The sequence below is a fragment of the Neofelis nebulosa genome, chromosome 2 (genome assembly GCF_028018385.1).
Source record: "Neofelis nebulosa isolate mNeoNeb1 chromosome 2, mNeoNeb1.pri, whole genome shotgun sequence".
Lineage (NCBI taxonomy): Eukaryota > Metazoa > Chordata > Mammalia > Carnivora > Felidae > Neofelis > Neofelis nebulosa.
In genome coordinates, this window is record NC_080783.1 from 207,516,204 (window position 1) to 207,535,198 (window position 18,995).

General features: G+C 51.4%; 1 protein-coding gene across 1 annotated transcript; it reads left to right on the plus strand.

Moving 5' to 3' along the window:
- Positions 1-5,181: 5,181 nt before the first annotated feature.
- On the plus strand, positions 5,182-11,837 carry LOC131491305 (basic proline-rich protein-like; the record flags this gene model as incomplete). Its single annotated transcript, XM_058694048.1, has 3 exons — positions 5,182-5,201; positions 5,500-5,580; positions 9,848-11,837. Coding segments are annotated over exons 1-3 (2,091 nt in total), but the record flags the coding sequence as incomplete, so codon positions are not given.
- Positions 11,838-18,995: the final 7,158 nt, after the last annotated feature.

Genomic DNA, 18,995 nt, shown 5'->3' on the forward strand with positions numbered 1-18,995 from the left:
GGATTTTGGGTAAGTGACTTATGAGGAACCTTCAAGGCAACAGTGCATAAGTTTTCATGCTTAGAGGAGTAGACCAACTGAAAGGGAAGAGGAGATAAGGGAGTCAACTGTTCATATACTGACTGACCCATCCATTCACCTACCTATCCTGAGTTGGGGCCAGACATTGCAGGTTTTCATCACCAGAGAGGTGGGCCCATCAGATGGGAGAGGTGAGGAGAGTGTCCACATTTCATCCATCCATCCATATACCCACCCACCCATCCATCTATCCACTATTGACCCTTTAATTTGTGTGTTTATGTATCCATCCATCCATCCATCCCTCTATCCATCCATCCATCCATCCATCCATCCATCCATCCAAGTCACATTGTTCATTGTTGTTGAATGCCAGCCTCAGGACTTTAGACTGAAAACTATCTTCTGTGACAGCTGTCAAGGAGAGGAGGTTAATCTGCATGAACAGCCCCAATGCATGCTGGAAGCTAATTGGGGTTAAGCTGGGATAGTCAGAAAAGGACCTCTGCACACTGTCATGCTAGTTTTAGAGAGAGATGGGAAGCAGATGGGACATAGCAACTCTCATGAGCAAACACCCGGGTTATGCACTTATTAACCAGTTCATACTAACTCTAGAGTATAGGACAGCAGACAGATTGATCTGGATTGGCTCTCAAAAGTTCTTAAGAGTACCTACTTAGGCTTTCTGGCATCACTGTTGGGTTCAGGACTGAGTAACAAATACTTTTTGAATGAATAAACAATCTGGGAGGGGGTGACTTCCAAAAGCTCAGGGTCAAAGCCAAGACTGGACCTGCAAGAGGGGCCAGGCCTCTTGGAGGAACTGTCACCTTCTCTTTGCCTCCGTGTTCCTTTCTCCCCACAGCCTGTACTTGACTTCAGCCTGCACTCAGTGTCTGAGATATAGTAGCAATGTTTCCAGAATGAGTGAGTGGACAAATGTATCCACTAGTTGCACAAACATTTATTGAGTGCTTACTGTGTGTCAGGCACTGTTCTAGGAGCTGGGGGTACAACAGTACACAAGACAAATGCCCCATCATCGTGGATCTCAGTTTAATGCTCAACGTATTTAAAAAACAGAAGTGAGTCACACCTCTTGTGGGGCAGATGCTGCCGCTGTTGTTTCTTGAGAGTCTGTGCCAAGTGGTGTTTCCAGGTGCCAGTGGGAGATGGTTGTCTTGGAACCAAGGCTCAGTGGTTGTTTCTGGGCAAAAAAAACCCAAAACCAAAACCAAAAACAAAGCCCTCCCAAAACGGTGAAGAGCACCTAGTGAGGAGGCCAGCCTGGTGGAAAAATCCTAGGTGCTGTTGACTGAGTACTTGTTACACGCCAACATATAGGATCTCTCTCTGATGTCTCTGCCTTAGGAGGTAGGCTCTTTTATTTCCTCTGTCTTACAGAGGAGGAACTGAGGCCCCAGAAGCTCACCCAAGCTGGGACTCACCCAAGGCCACCTGGGGAGAGGGTGGTGAAGCCAGGATTTGATTCCAGGTCTGTTTGGATGCCCTAGGCCCAAGGTCTTGTCCTATGCTCAAATTCTTAACCACTTGGCTTGACGGCCAGGGAGGGTGGCAGGGGGTAGCAAGCTGCAGCCTATACAGGGACGGGGCCTGGCCGTGGAGAACTTTAGAGCGCTACCTTGGATGCTGTCTTAGCCCTAACACGCTCTTGTCCTTGATTGTGAAGCTGTCACGGGTGACTTCAGACCTTGCTCCTTGCTGCCTGCCCACCAAGAAGGCCATTCTACAAAGCAAATCGTGTCTGCCCACAGCCAATATGGATCCTATACATTTACACAGATCACTGAACACAAATTACAGATTGTTGTAATTTCTAAACACTGCCCTGCCACTTGGAGCTGCAGGGGGAAGCCCTGAGCCTCAGGGAACACTGTCAACAGCTCTCAGCCCTGCTGGGCACGCTGCAGCTCTGGGAGGGGACAGTGAGTCGGCATCGTAGCTGCTCCCACTGTCTTGGTGGCGGGATAGAGAACCTGGTTCTGCTGCGGCTTTGAAGGCTGACCCCATCCCAGCTACTTGTGCAAATTTGCACTGATTCCCTCCCACGTCTGGAAGCCCATCCAGAAACTAGAGATGCTTATTATACTAAAACCAGGCACACAGCCACCTCTCATTGAGTACTTCCTATAGCCCAGACACCTAATTCTCACTACAACCCTTGGAAATAGGTATGTGTCATCCCCACGTTATTATGAAGGTGGAAACAGGTTCAGAGAGGTTAAGCAACTCACTCAAGGTCACCCTACTATTGTTGAAGTAATTGTTGGAGATGGTCACAAATCTGACTGTGACGGATTTAAATGTCTGGTTCTTGGCTCTGATGTGGTCCTGTCCCCGACCTGCCTCTTCTCTCTGAGACCCACAAGGAGACCTAACTTGGGGGAGCAGCCAGCAGCAGTGGACTCGGAGAGGATCCACAAGAACAAACTGAGGGGGCCAGCTTACCGTGTGTGCAAAGGTCTTAAGGCACGTGTCCTTTTGTGTTCACATCTGTGTCCTCACGTGTGTCCTTGAGGTGTTCCATATGCTCACGTGCTCGAAGTTGTATGTTCTGGATGTGTTTGCATGCTCACATGTATTTGCAAGTGTGGGACTGGGTGCTTTTATGTTCTTGTTCACAAGTATCAGTGTGTGTGTGTGTGTGTGTGTGTGTGTGTGTTCGTGCTAATGCGCATGGAGTGTGTATCTAATTTTCATCAGGTTCTCACTATGTTCCAGGCACGAGCTAAGTGCTTTACAGGTATTGACTAATTTCATTCTCATAGTAATCCCACGAGGCAGGAACTGTTAACATCCCCAAATCACAGATGAGGAAATTGAGGCACGGGGAGGGTACCAAGTTGTCCAAACATCCCTTCTTTGTGATTACAGAAACTCTTTACGTCCTTTATGCTGCCTTCCTCATTTTGGGTCCATGTGACTTAGGTACTGGCCCCCACGTCCCCCACACCTGGGTTGGCTGTGGGACCCACGTGTGGCAAATCACAGCCACTGTGATTGGTTCCAGCAGCTGAGCCAAGCGGCTCATGAGAAGCATCTGGGGGTAGTTCAGTGTTACTGACAGCGTGGTCTGCAGAAACCCCTGGAAGCGGGAGCCTGCTTCCACAAGCCCTCTAGGTGACCCTGTGCATTTGAGGATGTGGACCTTGAGGTCAAACTGCCTGGGTGGCTGGAATCCAGCCCCACCAGCCACAAGCCATGGACAAGTTATAGAAGGTTCCTGTACTTCCGTCTCCTCATCTGTGAAGTGGAAATAAGAGGGGTCCTGGCATTTTTGAGGACAGAATAGGCTTATACATGCAAAGTGCCTAGAGCAGTCCCTGGCGTGTGTCCAGTTGCGGGAGGGTTCACTGTCACTCTGTTATTACTCGGGGACAGGTAGGGGACCCAGTCCTGCCCAGTGAGCATCAGCCCGGAGACTTTTGCTGGCACCGGTAGAGAGAGTCTCCTGCTGAACTAGGATGTAAGCCTGGAGCTGCCGTTGGTGACCTTGTACTGCCTCGGGGAAGGGTGGCCTGGGAATAAAGCTGCCAAGAAGGAAGTGAAGGGGAGAGGCATCCTCTGGGACACTTCTCGAGTGCCTGGTCCATGCCTGAAGCCACTGGACTTTTCAATGTCGTGGGCAAATACATTTTGTTCTGGCTTTAGCCACTTTGAGCTGGGCTCCTGTCCCTCATCCCTGAAGGACTCCCACCAGGTGCCTAATCTGACTCAAACCGTTTTTGCAAAGAAGTGACTCAAGTCAGTCTAAGACCGGACAGAGAGACGGGGCGGTTCTTGGATTTCTGACCCCCAGCCCGGCACCTCTTCATGGCTGTCTCATCCTGACAAAGCGACCCCAGGCCTCATCTCCTGCCCCGCCCCGGTCGTTCTCTCTGGCAGGCAGCCTCAGGCCACCCTGCCCGCTGGAGGCCTGCTGCCGGCCCACTGCGTTTCTTGCCAGCATCATTGCTTGCCCGAGTCCCAGCTGCACGTTAGGCAGCCTTGTCAGGAACCTGGGCACTTAAGCCACGTGGGGGCTTTTTGAAGAGGCCCTTTTGCCTTTTGAAGGTCAAGTAGATCTCTCTTCTGCCAGGCCCCTCACCCCCAGCCTGGAGATGGGCTGAGGTCAGAGGCAGATGGACCTCGTGGGGGGTGGCTGACCTTGTGCCAGGACCGGGCAGGTGTGGGCAGGCCGGAGGGCATTTTCTGCCTTAGCTTCCCCAGTGTGTGGGCCTCTGGCTTCCTGCTTCTTTCCTCAGCCTGCTCAGGCTCTCTTTGCCTTCTGCCATCACTCCTGGCTTTCCGTCCGTCTCCCCCAGCTCCGCTCTCCCACCCACCCCCAGCTTCGCAAGCCCCTGCGGCCTCCCGGACCTGCCCCTGTCTGACCTCTCCTGGGTCCTGCGCCCCACCTCCCCAGCTCACCCCCACACATCACAGGTCTCTGTAACATGGGCCCCTCCCTCTCCCCAGGCCTCTCCTGACGTCTCCATCCTGTCTGCCTCTCCCTGCCTCAAGCAGCACCCCACACCTGTCTCCCTCCTCCCTCCCTCTCCTCCAGGTGGCCTGCTGCCAGTTGGGTACCAGTTGGGTTGCCATGGAAACCACTGAGCTGCTTAGAAAGCTGCCATAGATCTAATCATGGGCCATGAGGTTTCAAGGAACAGCTCACTTTCTGGACGAAGGACTGGTGCTGACAGCCGATTAGGCCGAGCCTGGGATGGGAGAAGGGGAGCAGGAGGTGTGGAAGGTGTCAGCCAAGGCAGGACTAGGCCTCAGGGGTACCTTGGGACTAGAGGCCGGATCTACCCAGCCCCCACCGTCCAGCCTCCCAGACCTTCTAGGGTTTCCCTGAAGAGATCAGCGATGCTCGATTTATTCTCTCCTTCTTCCCCATCACTCACATTCACTCATTCACATTCATTCATTCACACATCAGATTGCCCCCCACTTTTGGTCATGAGCTCCCAAGGCTTTCCCAGCCCAGTGGGAGGGACAGATCCTCACACGGCAACCTTCCCCCGGGGGCTGCGCTCTGCTGGACGGCATCCAGGGAGACGCAAGGAGGGCGGAGGTCCATGCCAACTGGGGACAGTGAGGGGGTGGGGGAGGTGCTTCCCAGGGGATCCTTGAGCTGAGTCTCGAGCGATAGGAATGCATCAGCTAAGCAAAAGGTGAGGGCCCTTCTGGACCCACAAGTTCTGTCTCTGAAGGTGGGGCCACGGGCTCTGTTTTGGGGTGCACTTGAGTGAGGGCATAAGGAGCCTCTACTGACTCCTCCAAAAGGTGTGCCTTCCGAGCAGACCCTTCTTACAGTTGTGCTGAGGATGGGTGGGCAGGGGGGTGACCCCACTCCTGGAAAAATAGCCCTAAGTTCCCAGCACCCAAGTCCCCCGGAGTTGATGGGAGGACAGGAGGGCAGGGGATTTTTTGGAGGAGATGCTCACACCTGCTAATGCCCCCCATCCTTAGTTGTGTAGCCAACGGGTTGCGTCAGAACTTTATGGTCAGAAGGGCCTGCCAGCTTCGTCTAATCTCAGATGGCTCCCCCTGGTACCAGGTTTTTGGTTTCTCTCATCCAAGCCAGAGACTGTGTTTGCACATAATTTGCATACATTTGCATGTGGTGTCGGCAGGGCCCAGCATAACACGGGAAAAACACATTTTTCTCGCCAGGGTGCTTGCAGCCTGGATTAGAGCCCAGGTGTGCAGAAAACCAGCCTATAAAGTTCTTCCCTTCTGTGGTCCTCTAGGACAGTCTTTCCTGCATCCCTCCCCTCACTGTGGAGCTTGAACCCCCAAGTCAGCAGGTGGGGAGGGTGTCCCAGTCAGGGAGCCTGGATTCTCCTGGTCCTGGCCCAGATGTCTACTTGCTCTGTGACTTGACAGGTCCCCTTTCCTCTCAATGTCTCCATCTGCCTTTGTAGAAGTCTAAGGTTTACAGAAGATCAGGAAGTGGAGGGTGTGCACCTGGAGAAGCATCATGGCATTCGTTCATTTTGTTCTATTCGTCGTGTGCTTAAGATGTACCAGTGCCCTCTGTTCTGGAATCACAAAACCAGCCACGATCCTTGCCTCTGGGGAGTTCTGGGGAGACTGGCATTAATCAAATGACCACACAAATCAATGCACAATCACAACTGTGATAAGTGCTCCATAGAGATATGTGGTGCTTTATGGGAACCCAGAATTAGTCTGGAAAGTCACAGAAGACTTCCTGGAGGAAGTATTCTTTGGCTGAGATGTTAAGTACAAGATGCTATTTAGGTAACAGGGGCTAGAAAAGCTTTTCAGGGAGAAGAAAAAAACGTGTGCAAAGGCCCTGGGGTGGGAAGGAGCAGAGCAAGTGTACAGAAGGGAGAGGAAGGTGCTGTGTCTGTCTGAGTGAGAGGGGTGTGAAGTAAGAATAGACAGGAAGATGGGGCCAACCCACAGGACCCTTCTGACCCATTAGGAAAGGTTGTCTTTAAAGCACTGATGCCTTTATTCTAAGAGCAGTAGGAACCATCAACCCAGGAAGTGACATAAGCAGGTTTGCATTTTGCAAGGATGGGTGTGATGAATGCAGGATCACCAGGCAGGAGGGTGGGATTGTCGCTGGAGAAAGCTAGGGCCTGGCTTAGGTCACAAGGGTGGGGATGCAGAGGAGGGGAGGCATGGGGCCACCAGGTGGTGGCACAGACCAGGTTCAGTGATAGGTGAGTAGGAGGCCGGTAGGGGGAGGGGTGTTGGCAACGCCCTCTTGATATCTGAACAGCCTTGGGGCCGTGGCAGTGAATCTGGGACTGGCAGGCTTGAAGATGAAAAGCAGGAGCTGAGTTATGGTCATGTTGAGTTTACACTGCCTCTGAGGCATCCCAGTGGCAGTTGGTAGAAGCATCTGGAGCTCAGGGAAGGGGTGGATGGGGACATTGTGTCCTCCCAGTTCTCAGACCCAGGTAGGGGACTCCTCAGGATCTCCTCTGCATCTAGCACCTTCCAGAAGCAACCAACGTCATCTGTCTTTAGTATTTTAGACTTATTTCTTTTCTTAATTTACACACACACACACACACACACACACACATATATATTTAAAGTTTATTTATTTTTGACAGAGAGAGAGAGAGAGACAGAGCATGAGTGGGGGAGGGGCAGAGAGAGGGAGACACAGAATCTGAAGCAGGCTCTAGTCTCCAAGCTGTCAGCACAGAGCCCAACGCGGGGCTTGAACTCATGGACTACGAGATCATGACCTGAGCTGAAGCTGGATGCTTAACTGACTGACCCACCCAGGTGCACCTATAAATTTTTTATTTGAGAGAAAGAGAGAGAATGGGGGAGGAGCAGATGGAGAGAGAGAGAGAATCCCAAGCAGGTTCTGCACTCCATGTGGAGCCTCATGCAGGGCTCGATTTCATGACCCTAGGATCGTGACCTGAGCTGAAATCAGGTGTCAGATGCTCAACCGAGGTGTCCCTAGATTCTTTCTTTCTTTTTTTTTAAAGTTTATTTATTTATTTTGAGGGGGGAGGGACAGAGAGAGAGGGAGAGAATCCCAAGTAGGCTCCATACTCAGTGCAGAGCCCCACGTGGACCTTGAACCCACAAACCGTGAGATCATGACCTGAGCCAGAGTCGGATGCTCAACTGACTGAGTCACTGAGGCGCCCATCCCCTAGACTTATTTCTAATCTAAGGATAGACAGAACACTGGGGAATGTGGCAAGCATCTTCCCACATTACCTGTGTTAAACTTGCATCCTCCCTAAATGGGGAAGGTATATTCTGAACCCCAAGCACCCACAAAGGAATTCTAGGAAGGCTGCACATTCTGGAGAACATGATTCGGATGTAGAAACTTTAGGATTCCTGGTATCTTTGATGGTTTGTCGGGACAAAAGGACAGAATATTTGAGATCAGGACATTCAGAAAAAGGAGGCTCTGTGGTTTCCATGTTATTTAGGAACAGGAGAAACCAGGAAGGAAGGAAGGGGAGAGAAAGAAAAGATCTATTATTTAGGAACTGCCAGCTGCCAGACCTTAGGCTAGCATTTTTTCTTTTTAGTAGTATCATACTGTTTACTTCTTACAAAAGTGAGGTAGCTATAAATCAGCCCATTTTATAGGTGAGAAAATAGAATCTCAGAAAGGTTAGATCACTTGCCCCAAGTTGGGTCGGAGCTGGAATTCTAGCCCAGATTTGTGCTCTTTCCACCACATCAGCCGTACCTGAAAGTGGAGTTTTAAGCTGGTGCCCAGGAAGGATTTGGCTTTCTTAAGGGCCAGATGCTGGGAGGGCAAGGAGGCACTGCCCAGTAGGAGTGCAGGGCTCAGCACAGGCTGTGTGAGGCTCCCAGTAGCCCTGCTTTCAGACCAGGGATCTGCACCTGGCCCTGCCCCTCACTTAGCAGTCTCAACTCCCCTTTGTCTGCAGGAATTTTCCAGCCACATTGCTCTCCTCACTGTCCCCTGGGAATGCTACCTGCTTTCTCACTCCACGCCCTTGTTCCCACTGTGGCTACTTCTAGAAAGCCTTTTTCTGCCCATGCCCTGCCTGCCCTCTGCATCCCAGCTCCTGGCATAGTTCTCCTCATTCTTTGTGACCCGGCTCAGTGGTCTCCTCTGAACCCCCCTGCCTCATCCCCCAAGTAGAGTTGGCCCCCTATCTCCTAGGCCAGGAGGGTTCCTAAAAGCCTCAAAGCCAGACTCAAATCCTGACTCCTCCACTTAGGAGCTCTGTGACTTAGGGCAAGTGACTTCCCCTCTGTGGCTCCCTGGCTGCTTCTCTGCAAAGTGGGGATCCTAATGGCTCCAACTTCACAGGCTCATGGTAAGATTAATGTAATGAGATGACAGAAGTAAAGCCCTGGGCCCAGTGCCTGGCACATAGTGAGTCCTCTGTGAGGGAAGGCCATTGTATGGGTTGGAGCCCATTCTTTTGCGAGTATTTATTTACTCTGTTTTCCTTACCAGGCAGGGAGCTCCTTGAGAACAGAGCCTTCTTTTATTTTAGTATTCCCAGTACATCCCATAGACCCAATACATTCCAGGTGTTGAGTGCAGGTTTGTTGAATGAATGGACAGACACCAGCATCTTTATTCTCTATATTTTGCTTCCTTTCTCCACACCTGGCTTTTCAAGGTAACATTTGGGTTCCATACTCAACTGTACCCCTTTGCAGAGCCCAGCCCTGCACCCGGCAGGTGCTCAACAAAGGTCTGTGGTTTATTTCCATAGGCAGCCCCTTTCCCAGACGAGTGGGATTCAGTCCCTGATCCACACAGGCGTCAGCCATCCTCTGGGGTGTAATGGATACGTATTTCTCATTGCCCACGTGTCTTGCCGTCCCTGCTGAACACTGTGTTAAATGGTTGTTTAGTAGCTCAAGTGCACAGATATTCCTTTCAAAATTACTACCTTCACCTTTTGTTGGCAAAACATGCCATATGAAACATCCCAACCTCTTACTGAGCGTGGCTGTATGCTTTCTGTTGCCACCTCAGTGGCAGTTCTTGAGGCCAAAAGGCCTTGTCAGGGTTTCAAGTACCTGCTTTGCCAAATATTATCTGGACTCAAGGGGCCAGTGGGAGCTGACAGGCCAGCTGGGTTAAGCTGAGCTGACTTGTTGCCATCATGGCGTCATCCTCTTTATCACTGACGCCACCATCACCACCACTACAGTCGTCACCACTGCCAATGCCACCATCAACACCACCATCACTACCACTGCCATCACCCTCACCACCATCATCCTCATCACCACCATCACCACCATCATCCTCATCACCATCATCACCACCATCACCATCCTCATCACCACCATCATCCTCATCACCGCCATCACCATCACCACCTAAATCACCATCACCACCATCACCGCCATCATCCTCATCACCATCATCACCACCATCACCACCATCATCTTCATCACCACCATCACCATCCTCATCACCGCCATCACCACCGTCACCATCACCATCCTCATCACCATCATCACTGCCATCACCACCATCATCCTCATCACCACCCTCACCATCACCACCTAAATCACCATCACCACCATCACCACCATCACCACCATCACCATCCTCATCACCACCATCACCACCATCACCGCCATCACCACCATCACCGCCATCACCACCATCACCACCATCATCCTCATCACCATCTTCACCACCATCACCACCATCATCCTCATTACCACCATCACCATCCTCATCACCGCCATCACCACCGTCACCACCATCATCTTCATCACCACCGTCACCACCACCATCCTCATCACCATCATCACTGCCATCACCACCATCATCCTCATCACCACCCTCACCATCACCACCTAAATCACCATCACCACCATCACCATCACCATCCTCATCACCACCATCACCACCATCATCTTCATCACCACCGTCACCATCACCACCTATATCACCTTCACCACCATCATCCTCATCACCATCATCACCACCATCATCCTCATCACCATCATCACCACCATCACCACCGTCATCTTCATCACCACCGTCACCATCACCACCGTCACCATCACCATCCTCATCACCATCATCACCACCATCACCACCATCATCCTCATCACCATCTTCACCACCATCACCGCCATCACCGCCATCACCACCATCATCCTCATTACCACCATCACCATCCTCATCACCGCCATCACCACCATCACCACCATCATCTTCATCACCACCGTCACCATCACCACCTATATCACCATCACCACCACCACCACCATCATCCTCATCACCATCATCACCACCATCACCACCGTCATCTTCATCACCACCGTCACCATCACCACCTATATCACCATCACCACCATCACCGCCATCATCCTCATCACAACCATCACCACCATCTTCATCACCATCATCACCACCATCACCACCATCACCATCACCATCCTCATCACCGCCATCACCACCATCACCACCATCATCTTCATCACCATCATCACCACCACCACCACCATCACCGCCATCACCACCATCATCCTCATCACCATCATCACCACCATCACCACCGTCATCTTCATCACCACCGTCACCATCACCACCGTCACCATCACCATCCTCATCACCATCATCACCGTCATCACCACCATCATCCTCATCAACATCTTCACCACCATCACCGCCATCACCGCCATCACTACCATCATCCTCATTACCACCATCACCATCCTCATCACCGCCATCACCATCACCACCATCATCTTCATCACCACCGTCACCATCACCACCTAAATCACCATCACCACCATCACTGCCATCATCCTCATCACCACCATCACCACCATCATCTTCATCACCATCATGGCCACCACCACCACCATCATCCTCATCACCATCATCACCACCATCACCACCGTCATCTTCATCACCATCTTCACCACCATCACCACCATCACCACCATCACCACCATCATCCTCATCACCACCATCACCACCATCACCACCATCATCTTCATCACCACCACCACCATCCTCATCACCGCCATCACCACCATCACCATCACCATCCTCATCACCATCATCACTGCCATCACCACCATCATCCTCATCACCACCCTCACCATCACCACCTAAATCACCATCACCACCATCACCACCATCACCACCATCACCATCCTCATCACCACCATCACCACCATCATCTTCATCACCACCATCACCATCCTCATCACTGCCATCACCACCATCACCGCCATCACCACCATCACCGCCATCACCACCATCACCACCATCATCCTCATCACCATCTTCACCACCATCACCACCATTATCCTCATCACCATCTTCACCACCATCACCGCCATCACCGCCATCACCACCATCACCACCATCATCCTCATTACCACCATCACCATCCTCATCACCGCCATCACCACCGTCACCACCATCATCTTCATCACCACCGTCACCATCACCACCTATATCACCATCACCACCACCACCACCATCATCCTCATCACCATCATCACCACCATCACCACCGTCATCTTCACCACCATCACCGCCATCACCACCATCTTCACTACCACGATTAATACTATTAAGTATTAACATTTTGAGAACCTTGTCTGTGATAGATGTAGAGCTAAACATCTTACATGCATAACTTTATATAATCCTCCAAATGACCTCATAGGTATGTATGTTTTTTATTTTTGTCTTACAGATGAGAAAACTGAAGCTCAGAAAGGTAAAGAAACTTGCCCAATATCACACAGCCAGCAGGTGCTGAAGTCGGTTTTTCAAAAAAATCAAGTCAGCAGACATTTAATGAGCATCCATTGGCACACAGGTTACAGCACCTCCCCACCCCCTGCCATTACCAGCGTTGCAAAAATGAGGGTGCTTCTTTTTCTTTTTCAAGTTTATTTGTTTTGAAAGAGAGAGAGAGAGCAGGGGAGGGGCAGAGAGAAAGGGAGAGAGAATCCTAAGCAGACTCCTGCTGTCAGTGCAGAGCCTGATGCAGGGCTCAATCTCATGAACTGTGAGATCATGACTTGAGCTGAAATCAAGAGTCGGATGCTTAACCAGGCTCCATGAGGCGCCCCAAAATGAATGTGCTTACTGACTGTGGGGGTCTTTACAGCCCTGTGAGGGAGATTGGATGCGTATCATCAATACTAAGCAGCCTAAACGTGTGTCCTGGGCAAGCTACCTGAGGGCAATGGGAAAGAAAGGTGATATGTGGTTAAGACTACACCTAGAGGCACTCTTGTGCCACATACATTTTGACAAAAGCCATCCTAGGCTTCTGGTCACTTAGGAGCCTTCTCATCTTCATGTATTCCTGCCCCAGAAATGTGACCAACCCCAGGGAAGACTTGGTCCTCTCTAATTCCACGTCCCAAAGTCCCAGGCCAATTTCTTTTGCTGCTCTAGGTTTATGAGGACCCCATCTTGGTTTCCAGCTGGAAGGGAGTCTAGCAGCCTCTCACAGATGGACAAGCTGAAACTCAGGGAAGGGAAGAAACTTATTGAAGGCTCAGAGTATATTTCTTTTTTGTCAACTCCCTTATAGCACAGACATTCTGTGAGGACTGTATGGACTCTAGGTTTATCTGTAATGAAAGGGGATGAAAGGCACCCCTTTCATCCTGTCTTTCCTTATTGCTGGTTTATACAGTAGATGGTAGGGGAGGGGCTCCTCCCTCAGTCCCTTCCAAGGGGACCTCAGGACAGGCTGGTTGAGCCTGGAGGTAGGGGACTGAGAGCTCTTTGTCTACCAGTCTTTCAGGGGTTCATACTTCCCATGGCAGGCCAGGGAATCCTTCCCTTAGAGAAGGAAGGTTCCAGAGCACAAGGTTCCAGAGCGTCTCTAGATCCCTCAACGAGAAAAATGACCAGCAGCATCTCAGTCTGGGCTTCTGGCCTAGACTGGCCCATTTTCCTGAGAGGCTAGAGCAGGCCAGAGGCAGAGCTGGAGAGATTTAAAGATATTTGGTCTGAGTGATGGATGTAACCCATACTTCTGGCATTCTCCCAAGAAACTACATAAAGCCTCAACTTGCCTTCTCGTGATTTCTGGGTATAAGACTAATGTTCTTCTGACTGTGACTCATGCTGATGTTGACTTCAGGGAGGAGGAAAAATGGTCTGGCTTGAAGAGGGTTACACTTGATTCTTTCATTGGCTCCCATGACAAACATTTTTACCTCCCACAAAGTGTCAAGCATTGTGGTCCCAGTGGCGAGGACAAAGTAGAAGTGGTCCTTGCTCTCGTGGGGAAGACAGACATGACTCCGGTAGTTACACAAATGGAAACGTAGTTACAAACACTTTTAAGCTCTATCCCAAAGAAGCAAGGGCTGCTAAGAGAAGTTATAACAGGGAACTCGAAGTGGTTTTAAGAGTCAGAGCTTCCTTGAGGAAGTAATGACCAATCATTATTTACAGACTGGGAAATTGAGGCTCAGAAATATTGAGTAGAGTCCAATGTATACAGCTAGTAAGTAGCAGGGTCGGGATTTGAACCCTGGCCCTCTGGCTTTGCAAGCTAGCTTCTCAGCCATTTCACTCCCAATGTTTCCAGTGGATGAATGAGTTTAACAAGGCAAAGTTGGCATGGGCGTGGGGATAGGGGTGAGTGCCAGACAGGTGGAACAGAGCTCCATGGAAAATTATGGGTGGTAGGAAGAGTGCAGAGTGTTCACAGAGCCAGATGAGGGCCAGTGCAGCTAACATGAGCAGTCCAGTGGTAGGAAGGTGGGGGGGGGGGATGGGCAGGGCCAGATTGCATGGGGCGTGGTAGGAGCATTAGGGTTTGGGTCAAGATCGTGGCAGAGTGAGCTCCACAGGGCAGGCACTCTGTCTTTCTTCACCATAGGTACCCAGCTGTGAGCACACTGCCTGGTGCACAGTAGGAAATAGTGAATGGCTGAGTACAGAGGGAGAGAACTCCCCTCTCTCCAGCCCTTGCCCTGCTTGGCTTCCTTAGTTGCCACAGTCCATTGAAATCCCCAGGGATCCTGTTAAAAATATAAATACTGGGGCTCCAGCCCTGGAAAATCCAGTTTAGTAACTTGGCTAAGCCTGGAGATCTGTATTTTCAGTAAGCTGCCCAGGTAATTCTGACCTGGCTGTCCCCTGGGTAACCTTAGAAGCCAACAGTTTGATTTGCAACGGGCCACATGAAGGTAGGGTGCTGCCCTTCAGACACTTGCTGGGAGACACATCTCACTGTCTCCTATTACAGTGTTTACCTACAGTGCTCTGGAGAGAAACCCTCTTGGTAGGCGGTCTTCTGATGGACCAGCAGCCCTCTTCTTTGGGGAATGCAGAGCTCAGTTCCTGGACTGAGCCTGACCACCTGACCACCTGACCACCTGACCACCCGAGAACCCTGGACTGGATCATTGTTGACCTCGAGTTTCATGTATTCCTAGAAGTCTGTTGGGAACCAGGAGGGAGAGAAATGAATCAATCAGTCTATCAACCAATCAACTAGCCAATCCAGAGAAGAGAGGAAGAAGAGGGCAGGATGGAGACAAGGGAACAAGGTAAAATAGGAGAGGAGATGGAGAGAGAAAGGATGGGATACAGAGGGAGAGGAGAAAGAGAATGGAGAGAGAGACTGAGAGGGGAGAGAGAAGGCACAAGGTGGGGATGGGGTGGCTCTGCAGGGACAGTCCTGAGTAGTGCCAGTTCTGGGCAAGGCACCAACTTTCCCAGCCATTCTTGGAGGGGTTCTGAGGGGTCACCAGGAAACACGAGCATAGCTTACAGGTGTTGAGGGGGATGGTGAGAAGATGTCTGCCCCCCCTTCCCCACACTCTCAGCCAGGTTCAAGTCTTCAGCTGCTGGGAAAGAGCCCCCTTCTCTGCAGCTTCACAGACCCCATCTGTCCAGGATTCCTTGTTTGTCTGATTGGGATGGCCACTCCCAAGGGCTCTCCTAGACACAAGGGCCACCCCTTCCTGGCATCCAACACTATACGGTGTTAAGTCACAGGAAGCAGGCAAGGCTGGAGGTTGCCAGAAAAGGTGGCCATGCCAGTCCCAGTGCAGTCTAGGGTTCCACCTTATCTTATTCAGAATGCCATGTTTGACATGTGGTGGCCCTAGGTACCCTCTGGATCGGAATGGACCACTGGGCCATTAGCAAATGGACTGGCAGTAACATGAGCCCATCTGTAGGACTGCTTCAGCTGGAAAATGAGGACATGGGAGCAGAAGATCATACCTACAGCTATTATGCTGAGCTCCCGTGATGTGTCCTATTTCTGTAAGCATTCTAGGACCCATCCTGACCTGGCCACACTCCCTGACCCAATCTCAGCCCCTGCCAATTCCTACCACTCCTTGTCTTCAATCTCTCTTGCCTGCTCTTGCCTCTGCAGAATGTCTCCCCCTCATCTTTGCATGGCTGGCTCCTTCTTGCCATTCCTCCATGAACACCTGTCTCTAGTCACTTGTGATTGTATGACTCGGTTTGTATTTTTTGTCACTCTACTCTTTGCAGCCCCCAGCACGTGCAGTCCATTAAGACAGGGACCTTGTCCTTCTTAGTCTTGGGTATTCCACTCCTGTCCTGTCCCCATGCCTTGTTCGGTGCCCAGCATACACAGACACAATGAATGAGTGAGTGAATGAAATGCAGCAAAAGCAGTCAGTGCTTAGTTTGTGTCAGTTCATGTAGCTATTATGAATACTTACTTTCACTAGGTACTGGGGGGTAACATGGTCAGCATCCTACAAATGAGGAAGCCAAGGTTCTGAGAGGTGAAGCCAGCAGCGGAGGCCCAGACCAAGGACTCTGCTCCCAGAGCCCTCAGTCTTTCCATCACCCTGGGCTGCCCCACCCTTTGCTGAGCTTAGAGGAGACACAGGCAATGAGGAGGAAGTGGGAGTTATTATTTGCATTTAGACAGGAGGTGGTGGGTCAGGGTGGATCGCCTGCTCTGGCTGGTGGCACTCCGCACTGCCACCCACAGGCCTTTGGTGGTGATGACCTCCATGGATGGTCTTGGTTCCCACCCTCTGCAACTCTGTGATTCGGGGAGGCCCAGGGCAAGGCTGGGAGTGTTGTCCACCCACCCTGCTCCTGTAGAAGCCAGGGACAGATGCCCAGTTTGAACAAGGTTTTGGGCCATGGGAGAGACAGCGCTGCTCTCAGAACCACTTGGGCTCACTTCCCAGCCAGACCCGGCATGATGTTCCAAATGGGGAGAGGGTAAAGGCCTGACCTGATTTCTCCCTGGTGGCGTAGGGCAGCTTGAGGCATCCCACCCACAGGGCAGAGGCTCCTTGTCTTTGTGGTCATCAGAGAAGTACCACATGTGCCCTGAGCCTGCAGGGATAGGCCTTCATGCATCGCCTGTCAGGGGTGGCCTATACTCTGAGAACCACTGGGCTGAGGTTTATCAGGATCAAGGGGCAAGATCATGGCCTTTAGAGCTACCCAGGTATGGGTTCAAGTCCTAGCTCTGTCACTTACTTGCTGTGTGATGGTAGGCAAGTCACACAACTCTGTGAGCCTCAGTTTCCCTCTCTGTACAGGGGAAAGCACTTAGCAGAATGCCTGGTCACAGGAAATCAAGCTAGAGGCACAATCTCCTCAGCATCTGGCCATACTGTCACTGTGGGCTACTGCTGGCTGAGTCCTCCTCTGTGCCTTGGCACACACTGTTCTCGCCTTGCCCTACCTTGCCTGCCCGGGCAAAGGTCTCATCCTCCTGCATGGTGGGCACCTCCTCAGATAAGCCTTCCCAGATACCCCAGAGGGCTGGGCAGCCCTGGCTTCTCTGGTGGGAGCTCTGGAGTGCTCTGGAGTGATGGGGTTGCAAAAGTCCATGTTGTACCTTAAGGACCCAGGCTGTGTCTTGTTCATCCGTGTCGCCAGCGCCCAGCACAAGACTCAACACAGAGCAGGAGGAAAAGGGCTAGCATAGCACTTGAACAAATAGATGGGAGAGGAATTAAAAATAGGAATGAATTAATGAGGAGGCAAGGAGGGAGGAGGGAAAAAAAACAAATGAAGGGAAAGAAGGAAGGGATAGGGGGAAGGAAATGGGGAGAAAAGACATGAGAGTGACAGACAGAGGGGAGATGAATTTCGGGGGTGTGTCCTAGGCCCCCGCCCCCCTGCCACAGCACTGCCACCTCAGGCCTGTCCTCTCTCCCTGCCTGGTCCTCTCTGCCTGTCACTCTGCAGAACCCTAGTTGCCTCCGGCTCCCACAAAATATTCGTTGTTCTCTTGCCTGTTCTGCTCCCTTAGGTGCCAAAAATGGTGGAATTATCAGAGGTAAAACACATCTGTCACCAGGCCTGGGGAGTGGGGGTGCTGCCACCAGCGGATTCATCCAAAGACACGCCTCTCCCCAGGGCAGGGCTTGGGGTCCAGAGGCTGACTCAGGCCTGACTGTGTCTTCCTCAGAAGACTCGGGGAAAGTGGCAAAGCCTACGAAAAACGACAGTCCTTGGGGCTGGAGAGTCCTTGGCTAAGGGTGGGGGGCTCGGTTCTGGAGGGGGCCTGGGGGAGTGGTGCACAGTCAGCTGGGCATCCTGGGAGAAACCTATGGGCAACTCCTTGAGCATGATTTGGGGCTGCTGGTATCTGGGGATGGGCTTGTGCTGGGGGCAGGGGACAGACTCTCCAGATGGGGCTGGAGGCAGGCTGAGAGGGCGGCAGAGAGTCAGAACTGCAGGTTGAGGGACAGAGGCCAAGACTCTGGAAGGGGACTGAGGCCGGAGCCAGAGTGGGTGCGTGATGATGGCCACACAAAGTCCAGCTAATAGCCGTTGTTTCCTGTGCACCTGCTCTGTGCCAGGCCATGCTACGTGCTCTAGAGGCCTTATCTCACTTTATCCTTACACTAAGCATCACCACCATCCCCATGTGAGGAAATCACAGCTCAGACAGGTCAAGGAAATCATCATGCCCATGGGTAGCAAATGTCAGAGTCAAGATTTGAACCAAGGACTGACAAGCCCTGCTGCCTCCCTATCAAGGCCAACTTAAAAGAAAAAAGCGTTTTATTAATCTTTCTAGAATAGAATAATACATGTTAGCTGTAGAGATTTGGAAAGTAGGGTTCAAAAAGGAAAACAGAATTTATTCTAAGCCAAGTATTTTTTCCTATGCCCTTTAAAAAGAACCGTACAGCTCTCCACATTTGGCATCTTGTTTTTCCTACTTAACACCAGAGCACAAGCAATTTTATACTCCCAGTAACTATAATTGTTAACGGTTGTCACAGTGTTCTGTTTGGGGATATGTACCCCAATTCCCTTAGCCATTCCCTAGCAGCCAAAATGTGGACTCCAAGTTTTCCTTGCCTGAGCACAGATACCTGGAAGGGGGGTGACTGGACCAAAGAAAGGGCTGCTCTCGGGGTGCCTGGGTGGCTCAGTCAGTTAAGCATTGACTCTTGGTTTCGGTTCTGGTCATGATCTCACAGTTTCACGGGTTTGAGCCCCGCGTCAGGCTCTGTGTTGGTGGCATGGA